At 36.3% G+C, this 16,854-nt stretch overlaps 1 protein-coding gene across 21 annotated transcripts in view; it reads left to right on the forward strand.

Moving 5' to 3' along the window:
* The window catches only part of SSBP2 (single stranded DNA binding protein 2), a 183,046-nt gene that overhangs the window by 144,554 nt on the left and 21,638 nt on the right, over nucleotides 1-16,854 (forward strand). For 9 of the 21 annotated variants that reach the window (XM_086629370.1, XM_086629382.1, XM_086629381.1 and 6 more), the window contains 4 exons: nucleotides 4,961-5,020; nucleotides 8,313-8,379; nucleotides 8,511-8,581; nucleotides 12,406-12,473. In XM_086629370.1, coding sequence (XP_086485496.1) covers nucleotides 4,961-5,020; nucleotides 8,313-8,379; nucleotides 8,511-8,581; nucleotides 12,406-12,473 — 266 coding nt within the window. Of the gene's footprint in view, nucleotides 1-4,960; nucleotides 5,021-8,312; nucleotides 8,380-8,510; nucleotides 8,582-12,381; nucleotides 12,474-16,854 lie in introns of all 21 variants that reach the window. The other 12 variants (XM_086629368.1, XM_086629380.1, XM_086629372.1 and 9 more) reach the window with 6 other exon arrangements.

A 16,854-nucleotide genomic window follows, 5' to 3' on the forward strand; every position in this document is an offset into this window, starting at 1 on the left:
GTTTGTTATGTGAGGTTGTATTATCCAGTATAACAAGTTCATAGGGTATCATGTTATATGTACATATTGGAACAGAAACAGATATTTATGGTAAATTGAATCTCATTAGGGATTCAGTCTCAACAGGAATTGAAATGTAAGCAATATTCAGGATTAGTTATTTGACTGTGGATTATTGCAAATTTTGCAATTTATGTGGGACAAAATACATTCGATAAATGTAATGTTATGAGGGTTTTTTAAAAAAAAAAAAGTCAATGCAAGAAAAACCAACCCACCATATTAGGAAGCAAGTAAATTATATTCCCAGCTTTTGGAAGGGAAGTAAATTTAAAGAAAACTAGATCTCTCAAATATTTATTTTATTCCGGTTTAGTAGAACTTTCTGCTTATATTCCTTTGGTCTCAGCTGCATGACAGCAGCCTTCGGGATGCTATTTGTGATATCAAATTACTGAATTTTATACCTAAAGGCATAAATTTAAATATACTGGTATTCACAGATGTGTTTAGTTAGCTGTTCTCCGAAAACACTTACCAGATGCTTCTGCTATTGCTGCAACTTGCCTGACATGTTTTCAAACACTGGTGACCTCTCTGTCTCATTTGTGGTTTAGATATAACGTTCTTGCCTGTTACTTTGTTTTGTTCATGTTCTTTTCTTTTTTCTTTTTTTTTTCTTTTAATTATTTAGTTTTGGTTTGGGTGGCTGGTGAATTTTTTTTTCTTTTCTTAATACATTAGTGTATGTGCTAGTTCCTGAACTCCATTTGAAAAGTTAATTGTAGGTTAGGGTAGTGGACGATTGCATTGCTTACTCTTCCTTGTACTCCACATAATTTCCCTGTTGTGTATTAGAGGGACCTGAAGGCTGCAGTAGTGACTGGAAACCCTTGAGAGCCATTTCAGCACCTCAAAATAACTGTGGGATGGAGCCATTCTGACAATACCTTTATTCCTCAGTCAGATCAGCTTCAAGAGATCGATTTCCCTTAGACAGGCTTTGCAACATCTTCAGCAGAATCTGGCCCTGAAATGCCAGATACATTATTTGAAGAGTATCCTGCATCCTTTTGCACAGAGAGGGCTCTAGGAGAGATCTTTTGCCCCTCTGTCTTCTTCCCACCTGATAGCTTAAGTCATTGCCACATTATTAAATCACAATGCCTATCTTTTGACAAATTTTTCCAGCTTAATTATTTCTTGCTATTTTTACCCTTACTATTTTTTGAAGAGTCACATGTCTATAATCCTTACGTGGAAGAAGTGCTCTTGTACTCTATGTATTGCTCTCTCCCTCCCTGCTGTCTGGGCTAAGCAAGGAAGTGTTTGATTCGTTGGTGTGGCACCTCTCCAGTCCCCACTGCTGAACTCTGAGACAAATAAGGAGACTATCTTGCTAAGAATTTAGAGTGAAGATCTTTTAAAGGTTTTAGACTTACCAAGAGGCTGCATTTTGAATTGACACAAGACTGAGGTAGCAAGCAGAAATGTCCAATGTTCTTCAACATGCAAAGAATTTATTTATGTATTCAGAAGACAAGCACTACACGGACTGATTCAAAATCTGTGATCACTGGTTTTAATTTAGTGCCCATATTTTGAACCTGTTACTTTTTGTGATGTACATGCAGCAATATCATTAAGAGGAAGAAGTTTCTGAGAAGTCAAGGAAAGAGAGGTGCTAACCGTAAGAAATGTTAAGTCCACAGTGGTTCCTCCCTAAGCTATGATCTTTTCAGCAGCTCTCAACAATAAAGTAAAACTAGATCAGAGACTAAATGTCAGCTTGTTTTTCTTAATTACAAAGGATGTAGCAAAGCACCACGTGTGACAAAAGATGCCTACTCTTGAGTTCTTGTCTTTCAGAATGTCTGATGCTTAATAATGTTTTCTCTCTGTGTGTGTGTCAGACTTGAAAAAAATTGATCCTAATTTAGTGAGAAGCTGTTCATATTTAATTTTTTTTCGTTAAAATGTTTGACAGAGTTTCCTTGGTGTCTTAATACATCTTGGTAGAACTTTTTGCAGACAAATACGACATTAATGATGGAGAGGGAGAAGTTTAGTAACTGACAAAAATTAGAATATTTAAGTTCTGGTGGTAGAATTTTTTGGTAAATTTAAGTACTAAATGCTGATCCAAAATGGTGCAAAGTTTTTAGAATTGTCCTTAAACATCACTGTCTCACCATGTTCTGCAATGCTATACAGACCTTTATTGATACTTATATTCATCAAAACATCAGTTGTTTTTCCCAGTTTTTTATATATTTTCCTGCCTATAGAACTGTGCAGTTCTATGGATCTTCAAGAATCATAAGAACTATTTGAAATTTACTAGATGAAGTCATTCATTGCAGTTCCACTTGGGTTCAGTTGCTTAAAGAATGGGAGAAGGTTTAAAAACTTCCACAAATATGAATGCATAGATATATAAATAGAGGAATGCATAGATATATAAATATTTACAATATATAAACCATCTTGTAAGACAAAGAGGAATATCAAAGAGGCTCCTGTAGTTATTCCATACAATGAACAAGCGAGTCAATTAAGAATAGATCCTCTGGCTCTGAGATTAAAGTCCGCTTTGATGCCAGCTTAGGAAACAGTGCCTCAAAAAATCGTAATTCATGATTTATATGTAATTTCAGAGAAGAAACCTAGACTTACTCTGTGAGGCTTTTATTAAACAGACTTGACACCTACCTGGATCCAGACCTTCTCAAAAATCTGACACAGCTACTGATCTCAGAGCCATAGCAAACCAAAAAATACAGACTCTAATTGTCAGGCATTAGAAACAATGCGAGTTATATTTTGAAAAGTGGAATTGTGATGTTATATGAGTAAGCCTCTTTCTTCCCATAATGCAATAACGTATTTGTTTTAGCTTTTTTAACAGAATTTCAGTTCTATACAAAAAATAGTATTTTTATACACTGCATAGAAAGATGAACCCATTGGGAAAAGAAGGGACAAGCAGGTTTCCATCCTGTTTGAAAGGAGTAGATGTTTTCCCAGTAGCACACTATTCTATACTAATATTAATAGTGTGATTCTACGTTAGGATGTGGTTGACTTGCGAGACACTGGTGATTTCCCTTTTATGAGCTGTAAATAAAGTTAAGGTTTCGTTTGCTGAATGAGGCAGGCCAAATCCAAGATATTCACTAGAGTGTGCTGCACTCCATACGATCCACTTATTTGACCTTTATCAAAATTGTTGAAATTCTAATTTCCTCAGACTTTTACTGCTTTACAAGAGCCTGCAGGTTTACAGCCTTCACCGCTTGCACGACTTTTTTTCTTTCTTATCAGAGAATCTCACCATCAGACAGGGGGCATGAAGAAGCCTCCCTCTTCCATAGTACATAATTTCAAATACCTTAAAGTCATCCTTTCATGATTGTCATTGAACAGTCTTCTCCAGTTTGTAAGCCCTCTGCATTTTAAATTGCTTTCTAGTACCTATTTTGGACACATGTTTGTGTAGGTTACATTATTTCAGCTTTCATCTGATTCTGAGAGGTGAAAGGTTCCATTAAATTTTTTTGTGCAAGATCATAGGAAAAATTCCATTACTTACTATGGGTAACGTAATTCTATTGCTACTGTTAATACATGCATTGCTAACATTGATGATCCCTGGCCTTCTAGTTTGTAATGCAGTGCTGCTGATGGAGCTGAAGTATGCCATTGATTTCTAAAACAATGATATTGATTATAGGCTTCTAGTGACCTGCCAGTGATCCTTAGCTACAGCTGACTAGGTGATGCCTGGGCGGGTATATTTGTTTCTTTTCAAAGAGACCCCAGAGAGTAAGTTTAAACATGCAGCCACTCATTTGTCGTCAGAGATTGCCCTTGGGAAGTCCCAGCAGACTCCTTTCCTTTATCTGTCCCTTGTCTCCAGTAACAGTGTCATGAACAGAAGTGAGGAGCTCTTTCATGATATAAGGAGTTGCTCCTTTTCGTCCCTGTATTCACAGTCAAAGCATACTTTCAGATACTTTCAGCTCTTCATTTTCTTTTGGAGTTACAGGTACACTTGCTTGCCAGAATGATCCTCTTCGTCATCTGTTTAGTCAGATATTTGTGCCTTTTTCTGCAGATCTCATACTTGCCACTAATTCTCCTGGCTTTTTAAATTTCTAGGTTGCTGTCACACTTTGGGATGGAATAACTGGAGGTGTTAAATGTATTTGCTAGTACCACCATTTGTTTGTCATAAGGGACTGACCTTGTTTGTGGGCTACAAAGTAGTAGTGTAGTAGCCAAGAGCCACTAAAGCCTCACAGGGTGCAGGATGGTATGACAGATTTGGCTGTATGTGTGGCTTTGAGACAGGAGATGTACTGAGTGAGTGTGGAGTTACATATGCAGGGATGGGCGGAGTAACATTGAATTAATATGGTTCATTTAAACCACCAAAGCTCCAAATATTTATGATGTAAACTTCAAATCTGTGACCTCACAGGTTAAATCTTGTATTGCATTTTACTGTATTATTATGAAAAAGTGAATGGGAAGTACTTGCAAATTGTTTTGCTGTTACTTATCTCTTGACTCTCCCCAAAACATTTTTCTCTGTATTCCAGGGTTTCTGTCTTTCCCTTCTCCAGTAGAAAGTATGGATGTGTGATTGTATGATCTAAATGGTTTATTATTCTTCACAGTTAATGCATTAAGTTGTTTCTTGAATCCTGCATTCATAGTAACTGTAACAAAGTTTTAAATAATGTATCTTCGTAGATGCAGTCACTAAGAATCTCTAAATTCTGCTTAGAATCTCTAAATTTAGTTCTGCTAAACATTGTGAAATAATATATTGAATGCTCTATGAAAGTATTTAAGATGGATGCCTGAGGTATGAGAATGACACAATGCAGTATTTACAAGCTAAGTTGTATTACTTATCAGTATTTCCAGTATTTCTTTTTTTTTTTTTTCATAGCCTTTCATGTCCCCTCGGTATCCTGGAGGTCCAAGGCCACCTTTAAGAATACCCAATCAGGTAAGAATTTATCACTGATGCACCATTGTGTTCCAGGGTGATGGTGCAGTGCTGGGAACAGGGAATGTTGTCTTGTTGTCTACCAATGGCTCATTGGCTACAAAACTCACTCAGTCCCTCTCCACCCCATTTTGTCTGACCGTTAAATAGTTATTTTGATAAAGTATGGCCGTGCCACTCCCAGCTCACTTTCCTGTGCTTAATTAGTGTTTACACCTCGGATTTATTGTGTATTAAGCCTCTCTACAGAGGGAGGGTATAGTCGCCTTGCATGGTGCTGCATTAACCTCAACCAGCCAATGCTGCCTGCTCTGAGAGGAAGGCAGAATGTCCCCATAGCTGTTACACTCTCTATCCTAACCACATCAAGCAGTTAGCTCTGAGAAATTCTTTACTTAATTCTCCATAAAATGCATCACTCGTATTATCTGTTGTATATATGAAGTATATTTATTTCACAGTAAATACAGTGATTATTGATAAGAAACAGATTATCAGAAAGTGTTCTATGACTTTTATAGACACTCTGAGGACTTTATAAAAGCATCAGATGCCCAGTTTTCTCTCATCTCCATCAAAGGGTATGCATGCCAGTGTAAGAAGAATGAGTAATGAGCTGCTGTTCGTCAGCAGAGACCTTTATTGGCCCATCTGTGAAAAGATGGTTCTGGAAGCAGATAGCATTTGTATTTTTAAGTTCTCTGTAGTGCAGATATAGGAGGAGAAATCGGTTGTCAACAGATGAAAAGTTAACAGATAAGCAGACAGAAAAATGTCAGTAGAACTCTGAAAGAAAAACTGGGTTATTTACAATATTGGGAAAGGTTGATAGGACATATGGAATGTTTTTTTTTGGTGCAACTTAGGCTTCCAGGACTGCCTTTCTTCTTGTCACAGCTTGAGGAGGAGACTTCTCTGCTCCAGCCTCGGTTCTGGCTATTTTTTGTATCTATATAACACAATGTCAATAAACTTGTCTTGAGCATGGGCACAATATTGCCAGAAAGTTGAATTTTAAAATTTAGTGAGCTGGATATGTAAGGTCACAAGAGTTTTGAAATGTGGTGTTTAGGAGCAGGTTAGGTTACCTGTACCATAGCTAATTTCTTAAAAGGGAAATGTTATTAGCCTTGTTGAAGTGATCATCAAGGGACAACAAAGAGTGCAGCATCATTAGCATTTCGGTTAAATATTTGCTATAGACATACCATAACTCAGTATAAAATATCTTCCTGGTTTTTATACCTTTCAGTTCTATCTTAGCCAAAGATACACCAGTGTTTGGGTTTCACGTATTCCTTTGTTTTTCTTTCTATGTTTCTGAACAATGTAAATACTGGCAGGTAGAAACTGGATATGGTGAATGCTGTGAAAGCAATGCAGCCTGCAGTTTTAGTTTCAGAAGCATTTTTGTCTGCACATAGTGATATTTTTAGTTCAGAACTGTAACATGATCACATAATCTTAGTGAATTACAGCTTTTGCAATTCTTTTACATTCATGAATTAATACTTTTAACAACAGTGCCATTATTTAAGTTACAGTGTAGATGGGCAGTGAGTGGAAGTAATACACTATTGTAGTGCAGGTTTATGGATGAAGTTTTAATTAGATGGAAGTCAGTAAAAAACAGTTAAAATTCCCACTGTACACTCTATCCTTTAATGCTTTGCAATAGGGATCATGTTTTGTAGGTAAGGAAGGGTAACACAGGGCGTGTGTACACAGCACAGTCTAGTGCTGTGTAAGGGTTATCTGAGCTAGATCTAGGCTTTCTAGCAAGGAACATTAGTACTGACTGAATGCCACAGCAGTGCTCCTAGTTGCCTCCAGTACTCGATCACGTCCTGTGAGATCAAGCCCTACAAGGGTGTTTGCTGTTGGCAATGCATTGTGCTGTGCAGGTACATTCGTTCTTCCTGAAAAGTGGTATGGTGTGTTAGAAAGGAGTCACAGTCCTTCATGTAATGATCCACAGAGTAATGACTGCATGAGTTAAGTCTTCGGTCACATGTGCTCACAGCAGTGAGTGTGTCCGTGTCCTTGTGTGTCATGTGCTGTCTCTGGCAGAAATGACCAGTTTCTGCTTTGCTAGTATTTGACACTTCTCCGTGCACTTCATGTCTGTTTCTTAATTTTCGGCCAGACTTCAAGCCACAGCAGTACATGTAAAACTCATATTTAAATGATGTCGTCTCAGATTTTTTGTTTATTGCATTAATAAGTGCAGTACCTTTTGATTGTATTACTTTTGAGATAATAACGTGCGTCTTAATTTTGAAATTTCCTACCTCTTGTGGAAACAGAGTGTATAGTATTTGCAGATAGGTTCCCATTTGTATGTATCTAAGTCTACTACAGTATTTCCTGGTCAAGAGTAACTTACCCATTCCCTCTGTAAACAATACCTATATTGCATGAGTAGATTAGTTTCATAATAACAGATTTACTCCTTCTGGACACATTTTTACTGAAAATGTGGTTATGTTTTGAAATGCTAAATAGCTCTCAGTGGATCAGCTACAAAGCTCCATTCATAAATACATTTTTCTAGTTGACTAAACTATAGATAAGAGACTGTAGGAATTAGCCTTAAACCTAATTCAGTTACTGTAAACCCAAAGGGCAGATTAAAATGTGGGGACATATAAGCAATATATTTGATCTGTAGGTGAAATAACAACACAATATGCCTTCATACTTAAAGGCAAGATTTAGGAGCATGTTTGTGACTGTTGTTATCTCCAGCAGATGAATAATAAGCTTATCTTGGCATTGATGCCCTTCAAGAGTAAGGCAGAGTGGAAGATAAAATATCGCCCACGTAACAGCCCTAATTAACTGTACCCTGTGAATACTATGCAGCTGGCTCAGTTATGGCTCACTCTCAGAGAGTATTGGTGTCTGCATCCTGACCTCTGAAAGGAAATGATAAAATAATGGTTAAAAGAGAAAACTGTAGCAATGTAAGCTTTGGATAAATTGTCATGTACCCAAGAAAAAGGCAATGCTTGGAGGTGAAATCATAGGTAAGCTAAAGAGAAGGAAGTATTGAAGGGGAGGAGCAAATTAGGCAATTATATTTTGTAGATTATTTATACATAATTCCACAGAGGTCCAAGAGTTTGTCCATGCAAATCCTTAGTCAGGGTCATAGGACATTCAGGACTTTTATTTTAGTTAGACACTTAGGAAAAACACCTGGGAATTAAAAACAAAATATCTACATTATGTCTTTAACATAAATTTCAAAGCATTATACGCTTTTAACATATGATTTCTGTGCCTGCAGGCACTTGGAGGTGTCCCAGGAAGTCAGCCATTATTGCCCAGCGGGATGGACCCAACACGGCAGCAAGGTGAATGAAATAATTATTTGCACCATTCAAATGTACTGTCTTCTCAAACTTGTGTCTGTCTTTCTGTTTTTCAAAGCTTGTTGCAACTTTTTAAGCTTTCTGTTTTTTAAGTTGCATAATTTTATTTGCAGGGCATCCAAACATGGGTGGGCCAATGCAGAGAATGACTCCTCCAAGAGGAATGGTTCCGTTAGGACCACAGGTACCTTCCACAGATAACTACCCATTTTTATTGATAGACCTATACTTATACTATATCACTCTGACTTTCCATAGCTTGAAGATGGCCAGGACTTGTCCTTCTAATCCTCTTTTAAAATAAACTTTCTGCTTTCAAAAGTTAATTCTGAGTTGCAGCTGTACAAAGTCTAAAAGGAAAACATCTGTCATTTTAATTAGAATTTGAAATAAAATGGGAATCCCTTAACTTGCTTATTTCAGAAAAGTTATGTTTGTCCTACAGCCAGTGTATGTTGTAATCAAAGGCTGACATTTGTAAACCAGACCAGGAATCGAGTAGGTGTTTTCTCATCCTCCCAACCTAATTGATTATGCTGTTTAGGAGGAAGGAATTAAAACTCCTAACTTAGGCAAACTCTTTGTACCAAAAAAACCCCCAAAGATTCTGTAAAGTTTTTCTTTCATCCACTGTTGCTCTAGATTGTTGGTGAGTGCTAGAGAGTTTAATGTAAAATGAAAGGTTGATGCTGCCTTTCTCTCCCTTGTCAATCACAAACATCTCTCTAGCTCTGTTTTCGAGGAGTGAAGCAGCCTTGGATTGCAAGAATCAACCTTCTCCATGGTGCTGACCTGGTCATAATGGTTCATAGGCTCTCTTCAAAAGCATGAAAATATGAGTCCGTATTACTTTTCAACAGTAAACTAAGGCAGAAAAGTAATCAATTCTGATGTATACCTGAAATATGAATCTAAAAGATTATTCAGTATCTTGTCAGTGAGAGAAAATTTATGTGTTGGTATTTCATACCAATGTTGCCAGTATTTTGTTTTACAGAGTGCTTGTTGTGCCCACATTTTGCATTTCCCTATTTCAGATAATCCCTCTAATAACTTCTTTGTTCCTTGGAATGGCAATTGAATTTGAAATGATTAAATAGCTTTGCCTTTCAAATTTGCTTATAACTGTCTCTACAATTTTGGGTCTTCTAGGTAGAAACCAGTTGTGCAGTTCTACACCACATCTGCTGTGTGACCAACAAACGATTATTAAATACATTTGTTATTTTTTCTGTAGCATTGAAGTATATTTACCACTTGCCTTTTGGAGGTAGAAAGAGAAGCTTTGCAATGCTGCTATGTGAGATTGAGCTGATACTTTATGCAGCACCATTAGTCACACAGTGTGCAAATCTCATGCCAGTTTTTATAAGGATAATTTTTCCATTTTTGGTGTTTCTTAAAATCCACTGTTTTTGTAAGGTTCTTCTTTCTTGTACTGAACATCCTCTTAAAATGGGGAATAATGTACTTTATCTACACAAAATTTAAGTTCACAAATCAATCTAAAGGTTCATCATCTGTCTTTGTATCTGGCATTTAGGATCTTCTAAGAATGCAGTTCTAAAACCAAATTTGATTAATCTTTCACATCTACTTTTAAGGTCCTCTTGCTACAGGGCTGTAAAGGTGACTTAGCTGTGCCTGTAATAGAAGACCCTGCTACCTTTCTGCGCAGGCAGTCGACTTGCGAAACACTTAATGTGCTGACATAGAAATGCTTATGTCCAACATAGCACACATAAGCTTGAAAACTTACAGAAAATTTACCTCAGTTCTGTGGTTGATGATTTCAGACTGTTTCAAACTAAGGAACATGAAGCAAAAAGCAACATATGGTTGTAAATTCCTGAATTTGTGAAAAGCTCCAAAGAATGAGGTTTAGGCTTTTTTCAAGCCATAGTTATGCCAACTGAATGGGGTACTACCTCCAATCTGAGGCTAGCTACTTCTCCCAGTCCCTCATGTCTGCTGGTGAGATTCCTGCATGCTCCCTTAATGCTTTCTAGTCAAAAAGAATTGGGTCGTCTTAAATATGGAAGAAGTAAGTCTTGGTTAATCTGGCTCATTTTGGACACCTGATGCTAGGGAGCACTTTTATGAACAACTCAACTACCAGATAAACAGTAGTGGTGGTGACTTTGAGTAAAATGCTCTAAGGGACAAACTGGGGCACTAACTTCTGCAGAGACTGAAAGAACGTGCAGCCTTAATGAAAGCACTCTTATTTTAGTACGAAGGAGTACATTTGATTAGAATTAGCAGTAATTAGAGTTAGAAGTACATTTGATTAGGTTTATTCCAGTCCTGCAGGATTCCATAGAGATCTTTAACCCTGGTCCACACAAATGATTGCTGAATTGAAATAAAGAGGAGAGATACCAGACAGACCAAGTAGGGAGAATGCCTCAGCCCTCCACATCAAAATGGAAAAATGAAATAAATAGATACAAAACTGCTGTTTTGTTGCAGTCAGACTGTCTTCTCTTCCAGATCCACTAGTGCCAACTGGAGATGTTACTGTGCCCAACTGCTTTGACTGCTCACCAGTTACTGCCCTAAAATTCTGAGAGAGGAGTTGCTCAGGCAAAAGATCATCTAGGGTAACTCAGGTTAAATAGGAGGTTTGAGTTAATCTGGCTGGCTTTTGCCTAAGCATGCACACCAGTCAGTCTGCCAGCTGCACACGAAAAGGCAGGAATGAGTAGTGATTAATGACCAGCAGCTGTGGATAATGCTATCTTCAGATGGCACTGTTGGGTCTGGAAGAGGACATCTGTTTGCAGCCTCTGGTTATGTTCTTACAAACCAGCTATGTATGGGATACTTTCAGGAGTGTTAACAATGAAGAAAATTTCAAGTTTGGAGTTTTTTGTTTCCAGCAACAGAACCTCCTCTCGTAGTTATAAATCAGTTCTAGATAACTGATATGTCATACCACTAAATATATAAACAGCACCAAGCCCACACTTTGAATATCACTGTTGGATTTCTCCCATGCCTTCATGACTTCGTATTTACATGGTTTTGTGAATCAAACCAATATAGAGAACACCCATAAGCCATAGTTATATCGTGTATGTAGTATGTAGTATAGTGTACACGAAATAGAGTGTATTTGGTTTATTGCTGGAAAATAGATCACAACAGTGCCCTAAACTTTTTTAAAGCAGACCGCTTCTTTGTCCCCCGCTCCTTGCGAAACGCACAGCTGTTAATTTTAGAGAATTTATAATTATCCATTTTTCTGAAATATCAGAAGAATATAGCAGGATTTACACAGTTTAGGGAGTGTGTTATGATTGTAAGGTGAGATACACTGTTCTGCTTGTATTCCTCTGAATAGAAATTGGTATAATGTAGTTTTTTATGTAAATAGTGCAGTTAAACTTTTGTCATATTATCAGAGGACAAACTCAAATTTTATGAGAATTAGGCAATTCATTTGTTGACATCACTATGACATTCATTATCATATTAAATAATTTTCATATTAGTTACCATAGACTTTCTAGGACTGACTGATTCCAAGAGAAATGCAATGGTTATGCTTTATGTTATGAAAGTGATTTTATACAAGCATTTATTGATAGCCTAGCAAAATCTAATTAAATATCATTATATTTAAATTCCATGATGTAGTAATCTTAGAATCTGAGTCCAGGTTTCTGATTTTGAATGAGCTCCCTTGTTATGTAAGTTGAATACGTTATAAAACCTGCCCCTTTCTGGCCATTGACTTGACCTCTGTATGTGTAATTCCTCCTGAAACAATTGACATTTTAAGTATTCGTAGTCTATTTCTGTTATTTGTAATTCTTTGTCCTTGGGGTTAACAGTACTATTTTTTTGAGCCAACAATGGAAACTCCTGAAAGAATGAATTGCATTGGCCTATCCAGTCAGCAGTTATGTAGGGATATCATTAACCTGCTGTCCTTTCTTTCCCCCTCCTCTTTGGTTTTGTTTTTTTGTTTTGTGGTAGTCTGACCCTTGGTTATCATTGCAGAACTATGGAGGTGCAATGAGACCCCCACTGAATGCTTTAGGTGGCCCGGGGATGCCTGGAATGAACATGTAAGCACAATAATAACATCTTATAATATTTAGAAAAATCGTTATTTCGTTGTAGAAGTAACATTTGGGATACATCATACAAGGGAGAACATGCTTTGATAAGTAACATGCTTTGATGACTAATAACTGCGGTTTTAAAAAGTGAACCCACAGCAGTTTCCTTCTTCTGTATGCATCTTTGCTGTCCCTGCAAGTTTGTATAAAAACTCAGTTTCTTTCATAGGTCGAAGTTCAAATATTGGGAATATTTTGTCAGTATAGTCACTGATACATCCTTATATGCTTTTTTTTTTAAATTACATTATTTACATTTATGTTTTTACATTACTGATTAAATATTTTGTAAAGAATGGTACAAGTGTGGTTCTTTTCAGCAAAATGAAGAAGTACTTAATTTTAGCAAAATAAAACCGTTGTCTAGAACTATTTATAAAAAAAGACATATTTGAAAGAAGAAGCATGGATGATTCTCTGTTGCTGTTTTTATTTCATAACTACATTTATTTCCACTCTGAACAGATAGAAGAGTATTACAGATACGCATGTAAGATTTTCTGGGACTGGATCATTATTTAATAAAAATTGATATAGACTGAGTTCAGTTAGGCTGTACTGATTTATTCCAGGCATGGATTTAGTAATGGAAGTGTATTTCGCCTTTTATACCTGTAGATAACCCCCTTTTCTAAGTATGTAGAAAAATTTCAGATGTGAAGTGGCTGTATCCAGAGTACACTAGATTTAAGCTGAGGATTCCCAACATGAGGAATCTTCTGCACTTTAGATAAATCTTTTACTTGCTTGGAGTTGCTTATATGATTAGCAAGCCTGGAAGAAAGAAAGGTGCTCCTTGTATTATTTAGGTTTCTCTCTTAAGAGATTCACAAGTTGTAAGGGGCTGCTATAGTTACCTCTAGTGTAACGCAGAGAAGAGGTTATCAAGTTATTCTGGTATCTTGGCCCTACCTGTGCTGAAGTTAGTACATTTTTTCATAACCAGCGTTTTGCAGTCCCTGCGTGGTCACAGAAGGTGGCATGGTGGTCCAGTTGTCAAGACACTGGAATGATTTTACAACCTGGAGCAGAGAGCATTTTCTTTTCTTACTCCTTTTAAACTTTCGTCTTTCAAGAACAAGTTTTCAGCAGATCAACACAGATTACACAGTTGAGATTTATATACACTCGTTATCGTTATATTGTAAATACTCATTTTTACTCTGATTTTCATAGGAAACACAAACAAGAGATGATAATTTTCATTTCAAGTAGAGTTACCAACCTGAAAAAGCGAAAGAGGTATTCAGATAGATAATACCATTAAAATAAAAATCTAATCCACTATAACCTTAATTTCTTCTAATTTCCAGACATACCTTGAATTCTGGAGCAAATAAAATAAAATCAAAGTTGGGCATTACTCTATCATAGGCATCATATATTGAACTCAAGGCAATTCTAGGAACCTTCCCAAGGGTAGGAATTTATATTTTTTAATAAAATCAATGTAGAAAAAAGTATTTAGATATTTGAAATTCAGCATGAGTGTAATATAAGCACTACATAAGTTGCCCTTGGGAGGAGATGTAGTTATAAGGAAAGAAAGTTAACTTTCTGAAATAAAACATAGAATTAAAATTCATGATAGATAAGGTATTTTGAGGCTACTTATCCACACAAATGAGAGTTTACATAGGGGAAAAGAAGAAAACAGATTCCTGGATGACAAAAAGAATCCCTGGTCTGCCAGAAAGATAGAAGGTGATTATGGGTTGAAATACTAACATTTCCATATTGCAGCATTTAATAAGCACATTTCATATAGAGTTGAGCCAGTAAACATACATAGACCATGTTCTTTTAATGCAGTGATGTCGGAAGTACATTTTCCATTGAAGTTGTATGTCCTCTTGAAGGGGACACCATGAATTGGAGTCCTTTACTTGAAAATTCATGAACTTTGATACTTTGATTTTTTTTCTTATGTAAAGTTCCTGCTATCAAAGTTGTCTTTACACCAAAATCTTAGTGAAGACTCCTTGTCTGGTCAATTCCAGCATTCAGGATCAGTCAGATAAGGCATCCAAGGATAACCAGACAGACCCAGTTGTGTTAAATGCGTCCTTTGTATTATCCCTTAAAATTTATCTAGTGCTAAGAAATAATGGTGTAAGTCATTTAGTGTACTTATATTTCTAGGAAACAAGATAACTCTATATAAGTCTTACAGTAACATACATTTGTCTTTACATAGCCATATCTTTTTCTTACATTAAAATTTTCCAGTGTTCTATTCAGTGTATTGGGATTTTTGGCAATGTTAAAATATAAAGACATGCTCTCTGCAAAAACAGTTGCCATTTTAAAATCCAGCTTTTTCTCCTGGGAAAACTCAAAAGGAAACTGTTCTGGTTAAGAGCAGAACACTTGCCAAATTTAATTCTACATTTTTCTGGATGAGAAAGTGTTCTTTATTGTCAAAAATGGCAACAGCCAGCTTGAGAGCTCATAGACAGTACTTCAGTCCAGGAGCATGTAGTCCACAAATGTAGTACTGCTAAATAATTACTTGCTCTGTCATAACTAATGCCTATCAGATTACTGTTTTCACCAGCTGATACATATCCTGTGTTCTTCTTCAAAATAACTTTATTTTAGCTATAAGGTTGAAACTGTTTTAAGTAAGATTTTATTTCTTTGTGGAAAAATGCTCTCTCTGGAACAAAATGGCAAATTTCAGGGAGCAGTGTTACCTTTCACTGGCACCTCTTAATGGCCTCTGTGACCTGCAATGCTGTCTCAAGTGCTAAGAATATCTCAGTCATGCCTGAAAAGAAAAAAAAAAAAAAGTGATTTCATTTTTCAACTTTGATTCATAAACTTGTGTCTAGATGTTTAATTTCCTGATTGGATTTATTTGCCCCTTGGGAAACTGAAATTTTAGACTTCATTTTTTCAAGCACTAGGATCAACACTATGTGACTAACTTAAAGGAAGGGTAAAATCCAGCTGTAATTAGTCCTAGTGATAGATACTTCATAAATTACTCTATTTTGGAATTCATACACTAATAATAATGTTTTATGATTCTATCGATGCTTCCAAAGTACACATTCAATAAAAGGCAAAAAAAATTTTTGCATTGTGTTGTAAAAAGTTGCAGGTAGCTTTCTTTTAATGTGTGTTTTGTAAGTGAACAACATTCTGCTGCATATAAACCATATGGCTTTCCAGCAGAATTTGCTACAGTGTTTTCTAAGTCTATACGTAGAGCTGTCCATGGCTTCCAGTAAATTTGCCAATTCCAACAGCTTTTTAGATGAAAGGTGAGTTTCTCAGTCTCCTTTTAAGAACTATCTAAATTTCCATGCTGCTGTGGCTTAACCCAATCTTGTATTTGAGTCAGCTTTTTAATATCTCTGTAGCTCAGAGTAATCCACGGTGTCGTCACAGCTATTTTCCATTTGATGCTTTTTGCTAGGTATATTTGTGTTTCTAATTGTCACACATGCAGGGTTTTGGGGTGAAAACAAACTTCAGTGTTGTTACAAATATTCCTGATTTCTCTGAAAAGGAGAATCCAATAAACCAAATACGGTACATAGAAAAAAGAGAAACTTTTTTTTAAAAAAAAAAAAAAAATGGGAAAAAAAGAACACCTAATATTTCACCTTGTAATCATTAGTAGAGGAGAAATTGCTGAATATTTGACCTGAGGAGCACGAGTACTGTGAGTCCTTTTACTTGGTTTGCCTCCTCTCCTCCCAAAGAGTAAAGCAGAAAAGACTCTCACCTACATTCCTGTTTTCCATCTTTCCAAAAATAATGTCAGCAGAAGTAAATCAGTTTTCACTTGATTTATTTTTGTTGATTGTTTGAGCTTATTTCTTTATAGTTTCATCAATGATGTAATTAAAAAAACAAGATACAATGTTAAATCCCTCAGGCAACATATCTACTTAAGAGTTTTTAGTTTTACAAGACTTCAAAATAGAAAACTTCCTGGACTCATTAATAAAGCCTGCTTTCTTCTCTATATTTAAATCACTCTCCCATGTCTGGTAAGCTATGGTGGCTAATGTTGCTTTTCTAAAGCTAATGAGGCCATTTTACATGAGAAAGTTTTGTCATCTGCTCTGCTTTTCAGTTGTCAGGGCCTTCAAAAACTGATTTAGTCTTATTTATAAATAACTAAGAGTCCTTAATGCTCCCAGGAATAATTATCGTTATTGAGATGTTCTAACTGTAAATATGGAGATTTTACCTCCCATATGGCTTAGTTCCCTCAAGACTTTTAAAAGATGAAGCCTAACCACCGAACTTTTTTCTGAGCTCAGCTAAGAGTGAGAAACTTAAAATAGCCACAAGAGGTGTGAGAAAAACG

This window comes from Tauraco erythrolophus, chromosome Z, assembly GCF_009769465.1.
Source record: "Tauraco erythrolophus isolate bTauEry1 chromosome Z, bTauEry1.pri, whole genome shotgun sequence".
Lineage (NCBI taxonomy): Eukaryota > Metazoa > Chordata > Aves > Musophagiformes > Musophagidae > Tauraco > Tauraco erythrolophus.